This window comes from Embiotoca jacksoni, unplaced genomic scaffold (assembly GCF_022577435.1).
Source record: "Embiotoca jacksoni isolate LCO1_2020_lvr unplaced genomic scaffold, fEmbJac1.0.p SCAF_7, whole genome shotgun sequence".
NCBI classification, from domain to species: Eukaryota; Metazoa; Chordata; class Actinopteri; family Embiotocidae; genus Embiotoca; species Embiotoca jacksoni.
The window spans coordinates 17,983,319-18,001,639 of NW_027185425.1; the positions used below are offsets into that span (position 1 = coordinate 17,983,319).

Below are 18,321 nucleotides of genomic sequence, written 5' to 3' on the forward strand. Positions count from 1 at the left end.
GACTCGGCTGCTGCGGTTCCTATTGGTTGGAGAGATGCGGAGCAAGGATAAAGACATGAACAGAAGAACTGGAGAAGATGTGGAAATGTCAGAAGACCTGAGGATGAGGATGTCTCGGAATGAGTAGATTATGAACTTCAGGGTTGAAAAATTCATACTGACCAAAGTTGGTGTGCAAATACGGAACTTGAAAGACAATCATTAAACCTTAGAATAAACTCTTTGCTCTTAGGAAGTCCCAACGTGCTCCCCAAATCAACTGAACAATCATTGACATTTTGTTTTTATTTTTTTAACTATATAAGAAAAAAAAAAGGGTTCTGCTAACATAAATGTGTACATGTGTGTATATAGAATAAATTAACGTCCTGTGTTTTTCCATATACATTTTTCTGATTGCAAATCCAGATGTTTCACATTCGGACCGAGAAGTGCCTTCTGCATCCTGCCTGTACATAAACTATCTATTTGTACTTGAACTCACTGTGAGTTTTATTTATGTCATTTAATAATAAATTAAAATATTTTAGTTTTTTCTCATACGTGTTTCATCTTTTCTGTTCGGCACTTTTAGCATTTCGCACAAGGATCTTAAGCACTAAAACAGTCAGTTAGATGTCTTATTTTTCCTGAAATATGAAGAACATCAAAGATAAAACACTCCGTGAGGCCAAAGGTCAAACAGGAGCCACTGTGGTTTAATTAATAGGAACAACTTGATCTTATTTTAAACCCGCAGGTTTCGTCCCCAGGTGTAAGTCTCACTTTGCCCTCATGCATCAAACCTCAGCCATCAAACTTTTGGCCCTGGAATATGAGTTTTCTTTAAATAACAGCAGTGACACGGCCGCGCTAAGTGAATGTGGCTTCTCCAACATGTGACTGAGGTGATGATGGAGAAGTGTCCGGGTTAAGAAATCTATTGGAGACTTTGCCATCAGTGACACCCTTTTGTTACAATCTGCGTTGTGGTGCGACATACGGCTCACACATTCAGATCTGCATGTGAGGAAAGTCAAAGAATATGGACCCAAAATGATCACACCTGGGACTGAATTAAAGACACTCAGATCTGCCCATTACTACAGCTGAGAGTCCAAAGAAGGCGCTGTAACATCAGCAGGAACATCGTGGACAGAAACCAAACTCCACTTAGTTTATCAAGCCTTTTATTTACGTAACACAAGTTAAACTACTTTGTTATAATGTTAACAATGTTCATGGTAAAGTTATCCTTTGTATAATAATCAGAAGTGCCATAACGATGAAGAGAAGTTAGAAGAGGAAAGAATAATGGAAATGAATTCATATACACCAGGTTTTAAAGTTAGTCGTCACATGAATGGACTTTTGTTTATAAGAGCTTGTAGTTTTTAACACTTCGGTCATACTGATTCAAGTTCAGAGTTTATATAACACTATGTCATTTATTAAAACACATACAGAAAAATCTATCGTGTTTTTTTCTAAATTTACAGCAGCATAGCTGTAAATGGAAGAGTGCATTAAAATGTATAAAATCAAAATGATTACAATTCTGCGGTTAACTTCAAAACAATGTCATAAATTTTAGCTAAAATATATATAAAAAAAAAAAAATCACAACAACCGACCAAACAACTGACGGGTAAAAAAAAGAATAAGTCAGAACTGGCTCCAGTATGCAGGTCTTTGGTTGATTCAGCCCATACCTGAGGTTTGGCTGCACACTCATGATGTCAGCGGTGTGATGTATGTGTGTGTGTGTGTGTGTGTGTGTGTGTGTGTGTGTGTGTGTGTGTGTGTGTGTGTGTGTCAGGCCCACAGAGGTTTCGGACCCCAACCAGTGATGGAGTGGTCCTCACCGAGGTGCAAATGAAGGCAGGCGGGTCACAGGGCCGCGGGCAAACAGTAATGAAGCAGCAATGTGACCTGCAGCTGGCAGAGCGCATCACCACGGAGCAAAGGTCTCCGCATGAAAGGACGACATCTCCCAAAGCTTCACTTTGTCTCCGTCAGCTCGAACAAAGTACAGGAGAAGTCTTTGTTTACCGGGATGATCAGATCAGCAAAGTAACGAACGTCCCTTTCTTTCACTCATTGTGCCCTTCTGTGTCTACAGTATGGTAACAACAGGATTAAAGTGTTGTAAAGTGGCTGCCATACACATCATATTAACAATTTAGTCCATGCCGGCCCCTCTGCAGATATTTACGTGCAGCCACAGACTGTATATAAAAGTGGACGTAGCTTCCGGGTCTAAAAAATCAAGGCCGATGCAGAAGTGCCTTAAGCTGCATTACCTCCGCTAGAGGTTGGCTAAAAAAACCACCCAGCTCCATAGACTCCCATTCAACTAGTCCCAACATTTTGTTAGCTAATTTCGCTCTTTCTTATTAGTTTTCTCGCAATCCGTCTGAAAATAATTTCATCATTAATTAGAAAATAATAAAATATAAAAAGCTGTGTTTTGGGGGCGTGTCCATCAGTGGGTATTATCGTCACGTTTCCAGTCAGATGGAGTCAGATCCCCCGTTTTTGGCTCAAAAACCGCTCCGAACTAGCGAGATGGCGACGGCCTTAGTGCGAACTCGAGGCTTCATAACAGCCGTTCACAAACCAACGGGTGACGACGCTGTTGGTTGCCGCTTGCGTGCAGCTCAAAGTTTGTGACCCCAGACTGCACACGTTGCAAAGTGCCGACTGTGCATGCGCCAGGAAAACAAAATGTATGTTTATTTTATGGACAGAGAGCATTGTGCAGCAAAAATGTGCCTCGCATGCAGTCTTGAGAACAAAGAAGTTCGTTTGTAAATGAATTAAGTCGCTGCTGGACTTTGGAGGAGCTTGGATTTGTAGATGCTTTCTATCATTGGTGCCCAAAGAAAATGGGAAGTTACAAATTCAACACAAATCTTGTTGCTTTGTTTGACCTCTTCGGGTGGGAAGGTGAAAAACTACCGTTGAAGTCTACGTAGCAGACCAACATGTACCATAATTGTGTTATGAACAGGACCGACCGGTACACACCAATCCACCAGAGGGTAACATGTCAGCGTCATGTTTTGCCTCGCATGGGTGTTAAAGGTACAAGCATGTATGCCCAGGATGGAAGGAGGGGGTCATGTGACGAACTACGACGAGAATTAAAGTCAGAGTATGGAGGAGGTCGAGGTGGTCGACTGGAACAAACACAAAACTTTGACCCCGACGACTGGGGCTCAAAACCGTGACAAAGCAAAAGTCAATGTGGTTTTCTTTGAGGTAATGTTACATGCAGGTAAGGTATCATTTTACTGATGTAAAATTATTCATCTTGACCAAAACATGATCTTTTCCAAACCCTAACCAAGTAGTTTTTACTGACACGGTATCATCCAGTGGACTGAGAAGTGCTTCACATGCTTTGGTTATGATATGAGGTTGAAAGGAACCACGAGCGTATTCCTTGTCCACATTCAAAGTCTGCATCACCCAGCACACACAGATGTGGAAACCATGAATCGGCTTTTAGGAGCTGGAAAAGGAGAGTGAATATTGACATGGATCGCTTGGCCACAAACACAACTGTTTGCGAGCAAGTTCACAATATTGACTGATGCGGTGGCCAAATAACTGAACTAATAGAAATAGCACAGGTGGAGGTGGTGGAGTAAAAGCCAGCAGATGTGGAGGTGGCTGCTGACGGGAGGAGGAGGGTCACACAACAATATGACTGAAAGGCAGAATAACACACTCATAATCATATCTAAGAAAAGGGGAGTGACTAACAGGAAAATCATTGAACAAGTATGATGACGTCAGAACTGTGACGTAGGATTTGAGCTTGGGAAAGTGGACGCAGGACAGACAGGACGTAGGACAGAGGTAAATGCAGGCTCTTTACTTGGAGTTTATTCAGAGTACAAAACAAAGAGGCAGTAGATCACAGGGAAGAGGCCAAAAGACCCTAAACAGGCCAGGAAATCAAACTATCAGACTGAGGTAGCCCCTAAAGGGATAGGCAAGAGGCCGAGTCAAAAATACACAGAATAAAAACATAAAGTCAAGAGAGAACACCGGGCCGATAACGCAGCAGTCCATTATACGAAGAGCACAATGGACAAGAGCAAACTGACAGAAACACACACAGACTTTATACACAGGAGGACGGGAAGACAAGTGAAGACAGGTGGAAACAATCAGGGAGCAGGTCAGTAATCATACAGGAGGACAGGAAGTCAAGACGCCTGAAACGAGAGGAGAGGGTGAGTAACAAAATAAAACTGGAAATGAAAATCGTAGATTTTGAAATATATTTTCATCTAACGTATCACAATCCTCTCATATGCAATATTATGTGATGTTCAGATACTTCTAATATTTGATTCATTGGACCAGTAAAAACCCTATTTTTGATTACTCAGTACTCGTGCATTATATTTGGCCATCACTATGTAACACCAGTGTGTCCACAGCCTCTACCAGATACAGTACAGTGAGGATAACCCTGATGTGCCTTTCATTTGCTATTATTTACAGGATTAAAGACCGATCATGACCTCGTTTCATTCAGCTGACGACAGAAGACAAAACTTAAAGTCACTGAGCTGTTGTGTTTCATCTTCAGTGTGTTTCTGAGCCGTTGTTCAGACCTGGTGAGGAGGATGTTTGCTGACTGTCTTTGCTCAGTCTGGAGCGGTAAACAGTAGCTGCTGGGCCCGGGTCCATCTCTGCCCTCTCAGTTATGGTGTGTGTGTGTGTGTGTGTGTGTGTGTGTGTGTGTGTGTGTGTGTGTGTGTGTTGATCGGAGGACTCTGAGCTGACTGAAGTCTTTGTCTTTCATAACGACTGATCTGCTGTGTCCACCTCCGCCTGCAGCCTCTGTTGGCCTTCACTAATTGACAATTGGAGTTTGACTTTGCACACTTGGCCTCTGCTCCACCCCTGGAAGTGTGCGCTCCAAATACGCTTTACAGAGTGTGCCCGGCACCCAGGTGTGGAGGACGGAGCACCAAACAACAGATGCAGATGCTGGGTTGGGTCAGTAGTTTTTGAGCACAGTTAGTGAGTAAAACACACAACTACTTTTTCTGTGTCTTTTAGTGGCAGAATTGGAGTTTTTTTTAGGAAAAAAAAAAATGGCATGCAGACAGGAACTAAAGTCCTGTCCCCCAAGGAGTCACCATGAAAATCTACATCTGACATCCTCCCATCCCATCTTCGTCCCGGTGTCCCCTCACGTATCCATCGTCCCACTTCTTCCAGGAACAATCCACCGATCCGCCTCACGGACAGAGAGAGATCATGACGGTGAGTCACATTGTGCGAGGCCTTGTGGGTGATTTACGACGGGGCCGCTGCCAAAAAACAAGTCGTCAAAGTCTGGAACAGCGAGTCAGCGCGGTGGCGGGGGGGTGGGGTGTTGGGGGGTGGGGGTGGGGTGTTGGGGGGTGGGGGTGGGGTGTTGCGTGTTTGCAGACCGCCCACCTCGCCCGCCCCAAGAGCCCCAGCCCCCGTCCCTCTGATGTCTGTGTGTCTTCGTTAATGAAGAAATTCTGGTACCTGGGTGAGACATTGCTCTCAGCTGAGCAGACTCTGCCTCCTCCGTGCCCTCGACCCTCTGCTCAGTCATACTGCCGCCCCACCCAACCGCAATCCCATCAGGCCTCCGGCTTCTCCAGTTACTGGAACTGCTGGAAGGTGGGCAACGAATACACCCGATCTATAGATGGATCCTTGCATTTAATACCTTTGGCAACAAGAAAGCATGCAAACAAGCCTTTCGGAGAACAAACGCAGTGATGACTTATTCACAACAAATGTTCTTTTCTAAGTGTGATTACTAGATGAAGAATACCGTGAAGTTTAGAGGAACGCTGGCTTTTTTTTCTGGCAAATTCGAACGAACTCCACGGTTAAAATAAATGCTGCAGGATCACACCAACTTACATATATATATGTATATATATATATATATATATATATATATATACACATATATATATATATATATATAGAGAGAGAGAGAGCAATATTTTACTTTTGGGCTAATTCAGCAGGTTTACTTTCTACAAAGTAAGACACAAATATAGAGTCAAGACACTTGGCTTGAGGTGTAGTGGTCTAACGACTGCTGTGTTGCTCACCATATCCATGGCAACATGATACTTCCTCTGTCTTGTAAAATGTCACACAGGCCAACAGGTGTAATTAAATCAGGATCAATACATTTCTTGTAATGAGGAGATATGAGAGGGAATAAATGAAAGATAAAGTCTCCACATTTGCTCTGTTTGCTGAAGGTCTGTCCACCAGAGCTCCGCCTGCAGACTGAGACCCTGACTGGACAGACCCTGTCCTGATGAATTTGAGACCCAAAACTGACCTGAATCTTTACATCTTCTTCCCTCCATTTTGTGACTGACCTTCAGCTGACCACCAGGCTGATGTAACACTGGTTCTTTTTTTTCCTACTTTGGCTTTGTCTGCACACATATAGTACCACACATGACAACAAAGAACTGGCCCAGAAAGAGAAAGAGAGAAATTGGTTAATAAATGACATTTTAGAAAATGACCAACCTGAACACAAGCTGCGCTTTACACAAACAATATGGCACAAATTTGACCCAAAACTGTCCACTTTAGTTTGAATTTCTGTTCTGTCCCTGACTTCTTGTCTATTTTTGGACAGAATTATTGAACAGCTTGCAGAAAGTAAAAAAAAAAAAAAAAGTGTGAACTAAACTGCACTACTACGCAAATTCTAACTGAACTAATGGAAAGAGTGGAGAAATAAATGGAGATTAATGGTTGCCTGGAATTATAACATTAAGAATGACCAAGACAACTGAGTTTAGTGTGGAAGGTGTGTCTCATGGTGGTGAACAGAGAATCATCATCCCACTTCTGCACCTCTTTCTAGCTCGTTGAACAATTAGCAGCTTTCGGCTAATTGTTTTGGTTTTCCCTCAAACAACTTTACGGTTGTAGTTTAATCTCACTGCTCTCATCGGTGTCGGCTCCATTTGCAACTGGTAGCTGTGGGAATAATTATGATACACTGTGGACACGGATGCGGTCTGATAAACCCACTGTTAGCGACTATCAGCTAAAGAGCCAGATGTTTTCTACAGGTGGTGGTGGAGACCAAAACAAAAGTAAAACCAGAGTTTATGTCAAAATAGTGGTCAAAAATGAGAAGTAATGCTACGATGTGTCTGCTTTTGCATTCTTTGATGAGGAGCAAACATTTTACCAGATGGTTTTGGTGAAGAGGGAGCTGAGAAAAAAGGCACGGCTTTTGATTTACCGGTTGATCTACGTCCCAACGCTCACCTGTGGACTTTGAGTCGGGACAAAGAGACTGAGATTGCGGATACAAGAGGTTTCAGTGAGTTTCCTCGAGGAGACAGTGGAGCTCAGCCTTAGACGTACAAGGACTCCAACATTAAGATGGACCTCGGAGTAGAGCCGCTGCTTCTTCTTGTTGAAAGGAGCCAGTTGAGGTGGTTCAGCATCTGATGAGGACACGTCCTGGGCGTCTTTCTTCGAAGGGTGTCCTACTGATGGGAGACTCAACACACTGAAGGGATTGTATATGTTATCTCAGCTCAAGAGGAGCTGAGACATGTTGCTGGGGAGAAAGGGGGGGGGTACATCTGGGCTCAACCTGCTGCCACCACAACCCAACTCAACCCAGCCCGAGTCTGAGAAAATGGATGGATGGATGGATGGATGATGAATTGTATGCAGGATTGTACAATTTGCAGCACATTGATTAAAACATGCCCACAAAAACACATCTATAAACTCCCCCAAAATTGCATTTATTTGTTCTATAAAGTGACCTCTAACTGAACCTTTACCTCATCAGTCCCACGCAAATCCTGCCTTGCTGAAGCTGAGGTGCTCAGCAGTCATGTGTGTAAGTAGTGCTGGAAACCAGGTTTAAATGTTGAAGAGGTTCATTACTCTCCAATTCAAACTGTTGTGATTGAAGTGAGGACTGAGCACCGCCTCAATAAAACAAGATGCTCAACTCTCTAATTTGTCTCACGTCAAACCTACATTTGAACATGTTCCCTTTTCTTTCCTCTGCAACGAGCAGGTCAGTCTGGACAAAAACACTCTAACCGGCTGCGACAGCTTTTCAACGTGTTTTTGAACTACGTGAGCATTTTCACACATTAGGTGGAGCCGCTGGCCAACAGGAGCTAATGTATGTTTCCTCTGGTCGCCTCAGTGATGGTGACAGACTCTCACCATCCTGGCACAACAGTCCAGTTTGCTGTGGACAGTCACACAAGCTGGAAAGACTTGTAAGCAAACTGGTCCTCAGTGGAGTAACATTTAGCGGAGGTGCATGATATCCAGTGTGGTCTGAGTGAGAAAACGTGGCGACTCATTGGTGGCGACGTGCTGATTGTCCTCACAGATGATCATTTAGTCACACAAATGAAGTGGACATTTGAAGAGGACTCTGCTGTACATGAATGTGGCCGAATGAGGATTTATCTGGGTGACTTGTCAGTTTTAATAAAAGTTAATGGTACAACTCCAGCTTTACATCCATTCACAAATATAAAGGGACATTTTACACGTTGAATTCGGTTTACAGCTCAAGGTCTTTACATTTCTTATGCGGTAACTGTCAGTAAAGTGATGTCACATGAGTCGCTGGTCTCTGAGGACTGCAAGGTTTAAAATGAAAGACAAAAAACCTGGCCCCGATCTCTGCTCCGGGCTTCATGCTGCGGGCTTCATGCTGCGGGCTTCATGCTTCATGCTGCGGGCTTCATGCTTCATGCTCCGGGCTTCATGCTCCATGCTGCAGGCTTCATGCTCCATGCTCCGGGCTTCATGCTCCATGCTGCAGGCTTCATGCTGCGGGCTTCATGCTGCGGGCTTCATGCTCCATGCTGCGGGCTTCATGCTTCATGCTGCAGGCTTCATGCTTCATGCTCCGGGCTTCATGCTCCATGCTCCGGGCTTCATGCTGCGGGCTTCATGCTCCATGCTCCGGGCTTCATGCTGCGGGCTTCATGCTTCATGCTCCGGGCTTCATGCTCCATGCTGCAGGCTTCATGCTCCATGCTGCGGGCTTCATGCTTCATGCTCCGGGCTTCATGCTGCGGGCTTCATGCTCCGGGCTTCATGCTCCATGCTCCGGGCTTCATGCTCCATGCTCCGGGCTTCACGCTCCGGGCTTCATGCTGCGGGCTTCATGCTCCGGGCTTCATGCTCCATGCTCCGGGCTTCATGCTCCATGCTCCGGGCTTCATGCTCCATGCTCTGGGCTTCACGCTCCGGGCTTCATGCTACAGGCTTCATGCTCCGGGCTTCATGCTGCAGGCTTCATGCTCCGGGCTTCATGCTGCAAGGCTTCATGCTTCACGCTCAGTGCTGCAGGCTTTAAAATGAACGCGTTTTTACACCCTCAGTTTAAAAAGTACAATAAATATACTGATGGCTTCCATCCAGCAGCAGTTCAGTGGTACGATGTGAAAAATACACACTTCTGCGTGGACTTGAACAACTTATTTGGTGTGATGTGTGTTGTGCAACAGCTGCAGCTTCCTCACGTACTGTTGCAGGTAGTTTGTGTACAATTGGACATACTACTTGAACTTTGACCCACTTGTCGTATCTGTCACGATCCGTAGCGCGACGTTTGCATAAAAAGAAAAAGGATGTGATTTGAAACGCTTCCTTCCTTTTATTGCCGCTTCCTCTTCTTCTCCTCCTCCTCCTCCTCCTCCTTTTATGGGCGGAGCATCGGCGCCACCAGCTGTCTCTGCGGCTCAGTTGATGTGACGTATCTTCTGCGCAAAGGATTGTGGGTCAGAACAGAATACGACCAGATGTAGTAGAACATCTGGTACTTTTGGCATCCTACGTTCAACATAGTAAGTATCGGGACGTACTAAAAAAACCCGTTTGGCATACTAAATAGTTTGGTAGTCTGGATACTGGGACACAGGGATGGCCTGTCAGAGTTGCATTGTGGGTAATGTAGGTGCCAGACTGTCACGAGGAAGAACAAAGCATAGTTCAGCTGCATCATTTTTTTTTTTTTTAACTTTTCTTTGTTACTCCTGCAGTGAGCACAACCTCCGAAAACATCATCTGCAGTAACTCTAAAAACTACATCCACTGTCACTATAACCTGTCACTTATAACTAGTTGTAGCTGCTGCTTTCTTATTGGCTCAAACACACATTTGATGGCATGTTATATTTCTGTCAATCGTGATCATACGTGCTTACTGACACGGAGCTAAAACCAGCTGCACTTTTTTTTTTTTTTTAAATCACAGCCAAATTCCCCTTAATATCATGATCACTTCTAATATAAATATCATAATATCGCTATATGGACAATATTAGGTTTATGCCATTTTAACATGTCATTTGCTACAATGAATAATGATGAATTTCACAGAAATGAAAACTTCAAAAAAATGTGAAGCCAATGTTTCTGATGAGTAATTAAAAACCAAAGAAAACACTAAAGATGAATGTAGAGTGAATCCTTGCATCTGATTGGCTCCACCTGAGCTTGTGCACTTGATTACTTGTAAACATTAAAGAGCTGCTGTTAAAGTCTACTCTTACAATTCACTACGTTTCTCACTCAATGATTTCAAGCCGAGATAAACTGACATCTTCTCCAACGTCCAGTCAGATTTACAGGATTCCTCTTCACCAACTCAGCCTCTCTTCAAACCTGAAGGAAAACACTGCTCTCTAGTGGCCGGAAGTTAAATTAAAACCCTTTTCCAGCCGGTTCTTTGTCTTCTGACACATACGTCTGATAAATTACACAAAGTAATACACTTAATGTGCAGATAGATGACTTGGCTTGTTTTACATATGAACTTTGAAGGCCGCGTCTTCCAAAGAAGCTCCACATCAGGACGTCCAGCATCAAGCAGCCAACATACACGTCTGTGGCCGGTGGTCTTCGTTTGTCCAAACGTGACGCCGGGGCCTCGCGAAGTCTCCCGTCTCGGCCTTGAACTCTTCAAGTTTGTGAGCTTCCAAATTCACAGCCTGTAAAAGCTCCGTCCACCATCAGAAAAACTGAAACGCGCTCTGATTTTAAACTCCTTTATTAGAAAAAAAAAAATCCAGAAACATCTTTAAATACCGAGACGACGTGCAAAGGGAGAATGATGCAGTTACGTTTATCAAACCTGTCGTCATGGGAACAAAAACCTAAACACTGGAGACGTGGACGTTAACAGGAGCACGTCCGGTATAGAGAGGTGGAGGGCCGGGGGCTCGCCTGGTGGGGAGATGGAGGAGGGGGTGGGGGGGGGGGGGGGGGGTGGCGGAGGCTCCCATGTGGTTCACATGACTGCTGATGTGGCTGCAGGTGAAGGCGAGTCTCAGCTGAACTTGGCTTTAGAGAAATCCATCTCTGGGTGCTGAGACATGAACCTGCAGACAGAAGGAACGACGGCGGTTTAGGAATGTAAGAAAAATAACACGGCCTTTTTAGTTCTTTTATTTTTAATCAAAAATTTGTAAAATTGTTGTTCCTGAACACCAAACAAAAGTGTTTCTTTTTCACTGCTGCTGCTGGACAGAAGAATCAGTGTGTTTATTGAGTCTGTTAAACAGAGGACACAAAAACAGGTTGATTTGTGGGTAAAATAATGAAAGCTGCAGGTGTTTGGCGGGTGACGTGTTCACATGTTGTGGTCATTTTCGGTCAGTGCAGATCAGCATCATGAGATTTGAAACAACACTTCTCTGTCAAACTCCCGGACGCCAGTAAGAGTCCGAACATGGAAGGACACTATTTGTTCGTGTACCAGGGGAAGTGTGTGATTTGGACCACGGCATCAGACCGCTTCTCTCTCGCTGGTGTACTTCTGGGCTGTTAAAGAGGCCTTTGTTTGTAACCTGCAGCGCCTCCATCTGGCCGAGCAGTGAACTGCGCGTTCCCTCGGCGATGACGCCATCACACAACACATCTGATTGGACGGACATGACGTGGAGTTTGTGTCAGCAAAGAAATTCGGAGACCAATTATCTCTGCGGCGGCGGAGCACCCCCCCCCCCCCCCCCCCCCCCACCACCTTATAAAACTAAACAAGCTCCTGAGAGGCAGCTTTAACAAGCCTCCAGAGGAAGTGGGCTTCAACAGAGGAGGAAGAGGAGGCGTTGACATGGAGCACGGACTCGGAGGAGATGACTGTCCCCAAAACTACTCGCATCACAGTCTGAGGTCTGAATGTTACGTTCCAGTTAACCGTGGCAAACCGTTCAGGAAGGTTCCTGCGTCGGCGTCGAGAGACACACACACACACACACACACACACACACACACACACACACACACACACACACACACAGTTTTCCTGCAGCTCTGTATTGGAGGTATGAAGGAGAGAATCATTCTTTAAAAGGCAAATTGAAGCCAAACACTGGAGCTTTTGTGTTTCAGGTCATTTACTGGGACTTTATGGCTGTTGGTCAGTTTGGAGAGTCGATTGTTCACCAATCACAAGGTTGGCAGTTTGAGCCCCAGTTCCTCCTAACTAACATGCTTAAGTGTCCTTTGGGCAAGACACCGAACGCCAAGTTGGTCCAAACGGCAGGCAGCACCTTGTGGTGAGGAAGTGTGTGTGTGAGAGGGTGAATGGGAGGCAAACTGTAAAAGCACTTTGAGATTGTGAATTTAAATAGAACTTCATTTTACTGCTCCGTCGAAGTCGGCTTGCAAAGACTCGTTTGACCTCAATAATTCAGCAGCTAGCCGTGTAATACCAGACCCACATTCAGCAGGCGAGGATCTGGGTCTGACCAGGCTTCTCTGAGGATTGTGTCCAGTCATTGTAATCTACGGGGTGTAGACCTCGGGGTAATTCTGACGCTATCGGAGGAGCCTTCAACCAATCAGTATTGATCACCGTAAGACGCGTGTCACTGCCAAACCTCACCAGCCACGTAAATGACCTCCGATCTGCTCGCATCGCTTCATCGAGCCGGACAACCAAAAACTACATGTACAAACACTTTAATTCGCCTTCCTCACACGACATATCTTTTTTTATTTTGATAAATAGCAACTAAAATTTAAACACGCTACAAACAAAACTCCATGATATTAAATAACGCAGCTTAAAAACTGATGAAATCTTTTGACTTTCCATGTCCGCAATACACTTTTTAAAATTCCCTGATATCCCAGGAGCGAGCTGCACCAACACCTTCCAGCAGAACCTCTGCACAGAACCAGGTTCCTGTCAGGTGAAAATCTAAACTGATGTGATATGTCCATTCAAACCATAAAAACTGCTCGAGTGTGTATTTTCTGACTGTAGTTGCACAAACTCGACAGGCAACTCTCCCCGTTCTTACAACGCTGACGGTGAATCCAGACGGTTTGTCTGAAGAAGACGAGGTGAACTGGACGGGTTTATCACTCAGCAGTGGTCCGACACTTACTTTTTCAGAATGTCTTGTTTCTTCTGCTCTTCAGATGTGGGCAGACCCATCGATTTCTGCCTCTGGTCGTACATCATCTTCTCCACCATCCCGCGCGTCTCTCCGTCCAGGTCCGACAGCTGCTCGGCGGGAAACACGCAGCGAGGACGAGATGAAGATGAAGCAGCATTCGTCTTTGCGTTTCTGTTATAATAAACTGTTTTCTCCGTGCTTTACCTTCGAGTTCTCAGGACACACTTTCTTGGTGTTGATCTCTGGATCTGTGGTAACGATCTTGCTCCACCACTCCATTTTATTGATCTGAAATCAAACAGCACGACTCGACGCCATCACTTCACAGCCCTCCAGAAAGATCGATCACAACACAGACAATCAAACAACAGAAACACTGACGTTGAGATGAAAATGACTAAAATACTCGTGAAATGATATGTCCCTGCAGCGAGTTCATTTTACTCTACAAGAAACCTTAAAATGATCCGGTTCTATTTTAGACATTTAATAACTTTGGCAAGTGTTTAAAGGTCCCAAATAAGTAGGAAATACGAGTTTTTAGATCAAATGGCTTGAAATCTTTGTACAGAACAGTACAAGTGAAATACAATGAATTTTAGAAAATTATTATTTATTCAATTCTTTTGTATCTTTAATTTGAGCACACTGGAAAAATGAAGACCAAGCAACAAAAGAAAAATAAGTCACTTATTCAAGTGGAAATGACTTCATACGGGTGAAGTAGCGACTTGAAACAAGTTCATAGGTAGCAATAAACCGATATTAAATTCAAAACCAGACCTTAATCTTTACAGTTTATGCTTCTCATTCAACCATTCACACACCAATCTTGGGATTCAGTCTTCAGCGTGTGGACTGGAGGAACCTTTCAAATACTGAGAAACCTGCTCCACCCTCTGAACCACGGCCATCACAGAACATTTAATCAACATAATCTACCATGAATTCAAAGACAGAAACTAGTACAGAACTTTTAAAACCAGTAAATGAAGCTCATATTTCCAGATCTGAGGTTTGTAATCTTTGCAGGCACAGAACAATTTGCAGTGTGTTGCTTAAAATGAGACGTTCCTGTCCTGACCCGGCGCTTAAAATCAGTATCCTGGAGCCTTGACGTGGATGTTTTACAGACATGTCACTATGTAGTTAAAAGTAACTGGAAGACAAAGACAAAGACGTTCTTCAAGAAAAGTCAAGAGAAATTTAGTTGCTTGAATTAAGTTAAATGATTCGCCTGAGAAAACACTGGACGATTCATTTAAACTAAAAACAAGACCGACTACATTATAAATCTAAATTTATTTTAATTTGGTTAGACCTACACTTTTTGCAGTGCGACGGTAGAAACATTAACAGCTGGAGGTGTTTTTCTCACCTTTTCCAGGTGGACTGTGACCACCTTTCCGTCGTCGAGGAGCCAGGAGCTCTCCTCCACCTTCACCTCGTTGTACAGCTGGCCTTCAATGACAGGAGGGTGTCCCTTCAGGCCCACTTTGATGGAGCGGCGCTGGATGTCCACCACCACATCTCTGCCCTTAATGCGGAACTTCACGTCGAACGGCACCACCAGCTGTGGGAGGACGACACACGTGAAGACTTACAGAAAAGCAGGTGTTTCTCCGTGAAGCTGTACGAAGTGAATACACGGCGAGGGTCGCAAAACACGTGGTCGTAAATGACAAGAACATTTTCAACACTGAATGAAATACAAGGTCTGTTCAAAAAAAAAAAAAAAAAAAAAAAGTCGTCACCATTAAAACCCTTTAAAGAATCCTAGTTTTGGGAAAATCATTAGTTGCTGTCAATCAAACTAGGCTTCTTCTTTTTTTAAATGGTGAAATTGGTCCCCAAATTTTAGATTTAAAAAAAGGCAGATAAAATCATTTCAGCTGAAGTAAATCTTCCATCAGGATGCCGGATTTCACTCCAATCAAACTAACTTAGTTTTGATCACATACTTGTCCGAGTTGTTTTGCTGCAGCCACCGAGTCTCTCAGCATCTACCGACAGTCTGCATGGGAGGCGTTTAGGGGGCATCAGTAAGTTGTAGCTACAGAAAATAAGCTGGTTTACACTCTCCCCCCTCCAACCTGCAGGAGTCACGGCATCCACCACCACCAGTAAGTTCTCAACCTGCACATATGAAGTGCACATGTCAAGCTGAGGTGACTCCTGCAAACCACACGGGATGTTCTGCAAACAGCAGACGTCGTGGAGGTCCAGCAGCTGGGACGCAGCGATACGTATTACTAAATACTTTCTTGAGGGTTGAACACTTTCTCCACGCGTGATGCAGGTCAAGAGGCCGCCAGAGTGAAGTTACTGCGTGCAAGATCACCGGCTCTTAATCGGAGGGCAATTTAACTCGTCGGCCTCGTGTCCGAAGAAGAACTTCCATCACTACAATACAACTTGTAACATTTCTGGATCACTTTCAACACAGGAGACACACAAGAATACAAACATCACTGCCGGATGTCTTTGTGTGCAGTTTATCCATTAATCACAACAGCTGAGGAACTGGCAAAGCTGCAATTTACTACCAGACATGGTTCAGGCAGGTTTCACCGTCAGAATAACGGCTGCGTATTTTTCCAAAAATGTCTGGAAATCTGTCTGAAGCTGAGATCAGATGAGATATTATCCGTCTGTGCTGAAGACAAGACAACAGCATCTTAACACAACTTCCTGTGCGCCCTCTGTCGTGTTCGTGCTGAGGCTTTTCCCACAGCGGTCTCGGCGACACCTTCACGTACTCTTAGATGCTCGTTAACACAAGATGGTGACCTGAAGTCACAGGAACTCACATCGACTTCAGACAGGCTCTGAGTCCACTTGTAGTCGGGCAGGTCGGCTCCGTTTCCTGCGTTGGGCTTCAGCTTGTCTTTGTCCTTCTCGTCCTCCTCTCCTTCAGAGTCAGACTGGAGGGAACGGAAACGGAGAAAGTCAACGAAACCATATTTGACACGTCAACATTTCACCAGCCGATCACTCACCCCCTTCTCCTTCTCCGCTTTCTCCTTTTCTGCTTTGTCAGATGTCGTTTCTGAGTTTTCGGTTGAAGTCTTCACTTTCTCGTCTTCTTTCTTCTTCTATCATATAAAACCACACAAATACAATCATTTAATACACAAGAGAAGCGTGTGGATTCACCTGGGAGAGTATTGATGCGTCATGGCTTCACCCGGTCCAGCTCGGACTGAAGCTTCTCTGCTTCTTCATCCGTCAGCTCCTGAATCCTGGGACCGTCCCCATCCTCCACCTCCTCCTCCTTCTTCTTCTTCTTCTTCGTCTCTTCCTCCGCCAGCTTGGCCGCTCTTTCGGCTTTCTCTTTCTTTTCCTTCTCCTGTTTCGTCTGCTTCTGTTTGTGGGTCCTCAGCGCGAGATTACTGTGGTGAGCAAACGCATCCTTGACGAGCTGAAGACAACAGGGGGGGAGTCAGAAACGAGGGATGAGCGGCGGCGTCCCTCCGTCACCGAACAGGACCGTGACTTCACAGCAAACTCTCAAATGTCCCCCGAAGCTGTGGAGAGATGGACGGGCTCACCTGCTCTGCAGAACCGACATCTCCACCCGTGAAGAAATCAGTTTTACGACGCAGGAAGCTGAAAAATGTGTTTACCAACTGTTGGAAGTAAAAAAAAAGAGTCACAAATTCTGTCACATTTGAACTTCATGGATAACTTTCTGATAATTCAAGTCTTCCTTTATTATTCAATGATATTTCTTCCAGAAGTTTCTGTCATCTCCACGTGCAGGAGCATCATGTTCACATGTTCACATGTTAACTCAGAGAAGGGATCAATCACAACACATTCGTCCTGAAACACCAACCTAACAATTAAACCGCATTTAATATAAGAGTTTAAAAAAAAAAAAAAAAGGCAGCAAACTCATGTTTTGATGACATTTCGTGCCGCTTTGACAGCCAACATGTCTGCTGATGTTACCCGACCAACCCGGCCGGCGTGTTGTCGTCCGGGCCGGCAAGACGGCTTTTTAATTAAAAACAAACAAATTGTCCTAAAACTCGTAGAATAAATAAAAGCCCGTTTTCCGTGACGTGACTTGCTGCCTGGTGTCCACCGGGCTAACCACGTTAGCTCCAACGTTAGCACGTCGGGCGGACTCACCCACCTCTTGTACGCCTCCTTCGTGTTGTTGCGCCATAACAAGCAACATGCCGTCATACTTCTCTTCATCGTCACTCATACTGGCGGGTTAAGAAAAGCTGAATGAAAGCGTTGGACGGGTGAACGTCAAGAATAAAGTTAAATGTGCGCGACTGTAAGGCCAGGAGAGTCACGCTACACACACACACACACACTTCCTGGAAACAAACCCCGCCCCCGTCTTGATTTGACCAATTAAAGCAATGGATTCTAAATGACAGGTAAAGTATCCAATAAGGTGGGAGCGTTTGTTTCGGGAGGGACTCCCGTGAAGAACGAGAATATTCTGGATAAGAAATGAAAAGGCAGAATTGAACTGTAATATTACTGAAAAATGGAAAATATGTTTCTTCAGCGTAATCACCATGTGCATTAAATTGAGTGGGATGAAATTATAAAAAAAATATATTGTAACAACTATTTTTATATCTTTATAAATTTACTATATTTAAGGTATGATAGAATCATAATTTTCTATTCTTCTAACATTTAATACAATAGTTTATCAAAATTTAATTAAATACACACACACACACACACACACACACACGCACACACACACACGCACAATTCTTCTACCTTTATTCTGATGCACATAAAACCTAATTATAATTTATCATCCTGCTCTTATACAACTCTTGTGCACATTCTTCCTCCCACGGGTTCACAAGTGATTTTACTTTGGCCATAGGTGTGAATGTGAGCATGAGTG

General features: G+C 44.4%; 1 protein-coding gene across 1 annotated transcript; it reads right to left on the reverse strand.

The window, feature by feature from the left end:
• Window positions 1-11,056: 11,056 nt before the first annotated feature.
• Window positions 11,057-17,773, reverse strand: nudc (nudC nuclear distribution protein). The gene is made up of 9 exons (XM_069176625.1): window positions 17,575-17,773; window positions 16,985-17,062; window positions 16,621-16,854; window positions 16,433-16,528; window positions 16,244-16,357; window positions 14,812-15,006; window positions 13,638-13,721; window positions 13,422-13,540; window positions 11,057-11,405 (listed from the first exon to the last, which is right to left on the reverse strand). Exons 1-9 carry the CDS (start codon window positions 17,647-17,649, stop codon window positions 11,354-11,356), a joined length of 1,047 nt encoding a protein of 348 aa, XP_069032726.1. The 5' UTR covers window positions 17,650-17,773; the 3' UTR covers window positions 11,057-11,353.
• Window positions 17,774-18,321: the final 548 nt, after the last annotated feature.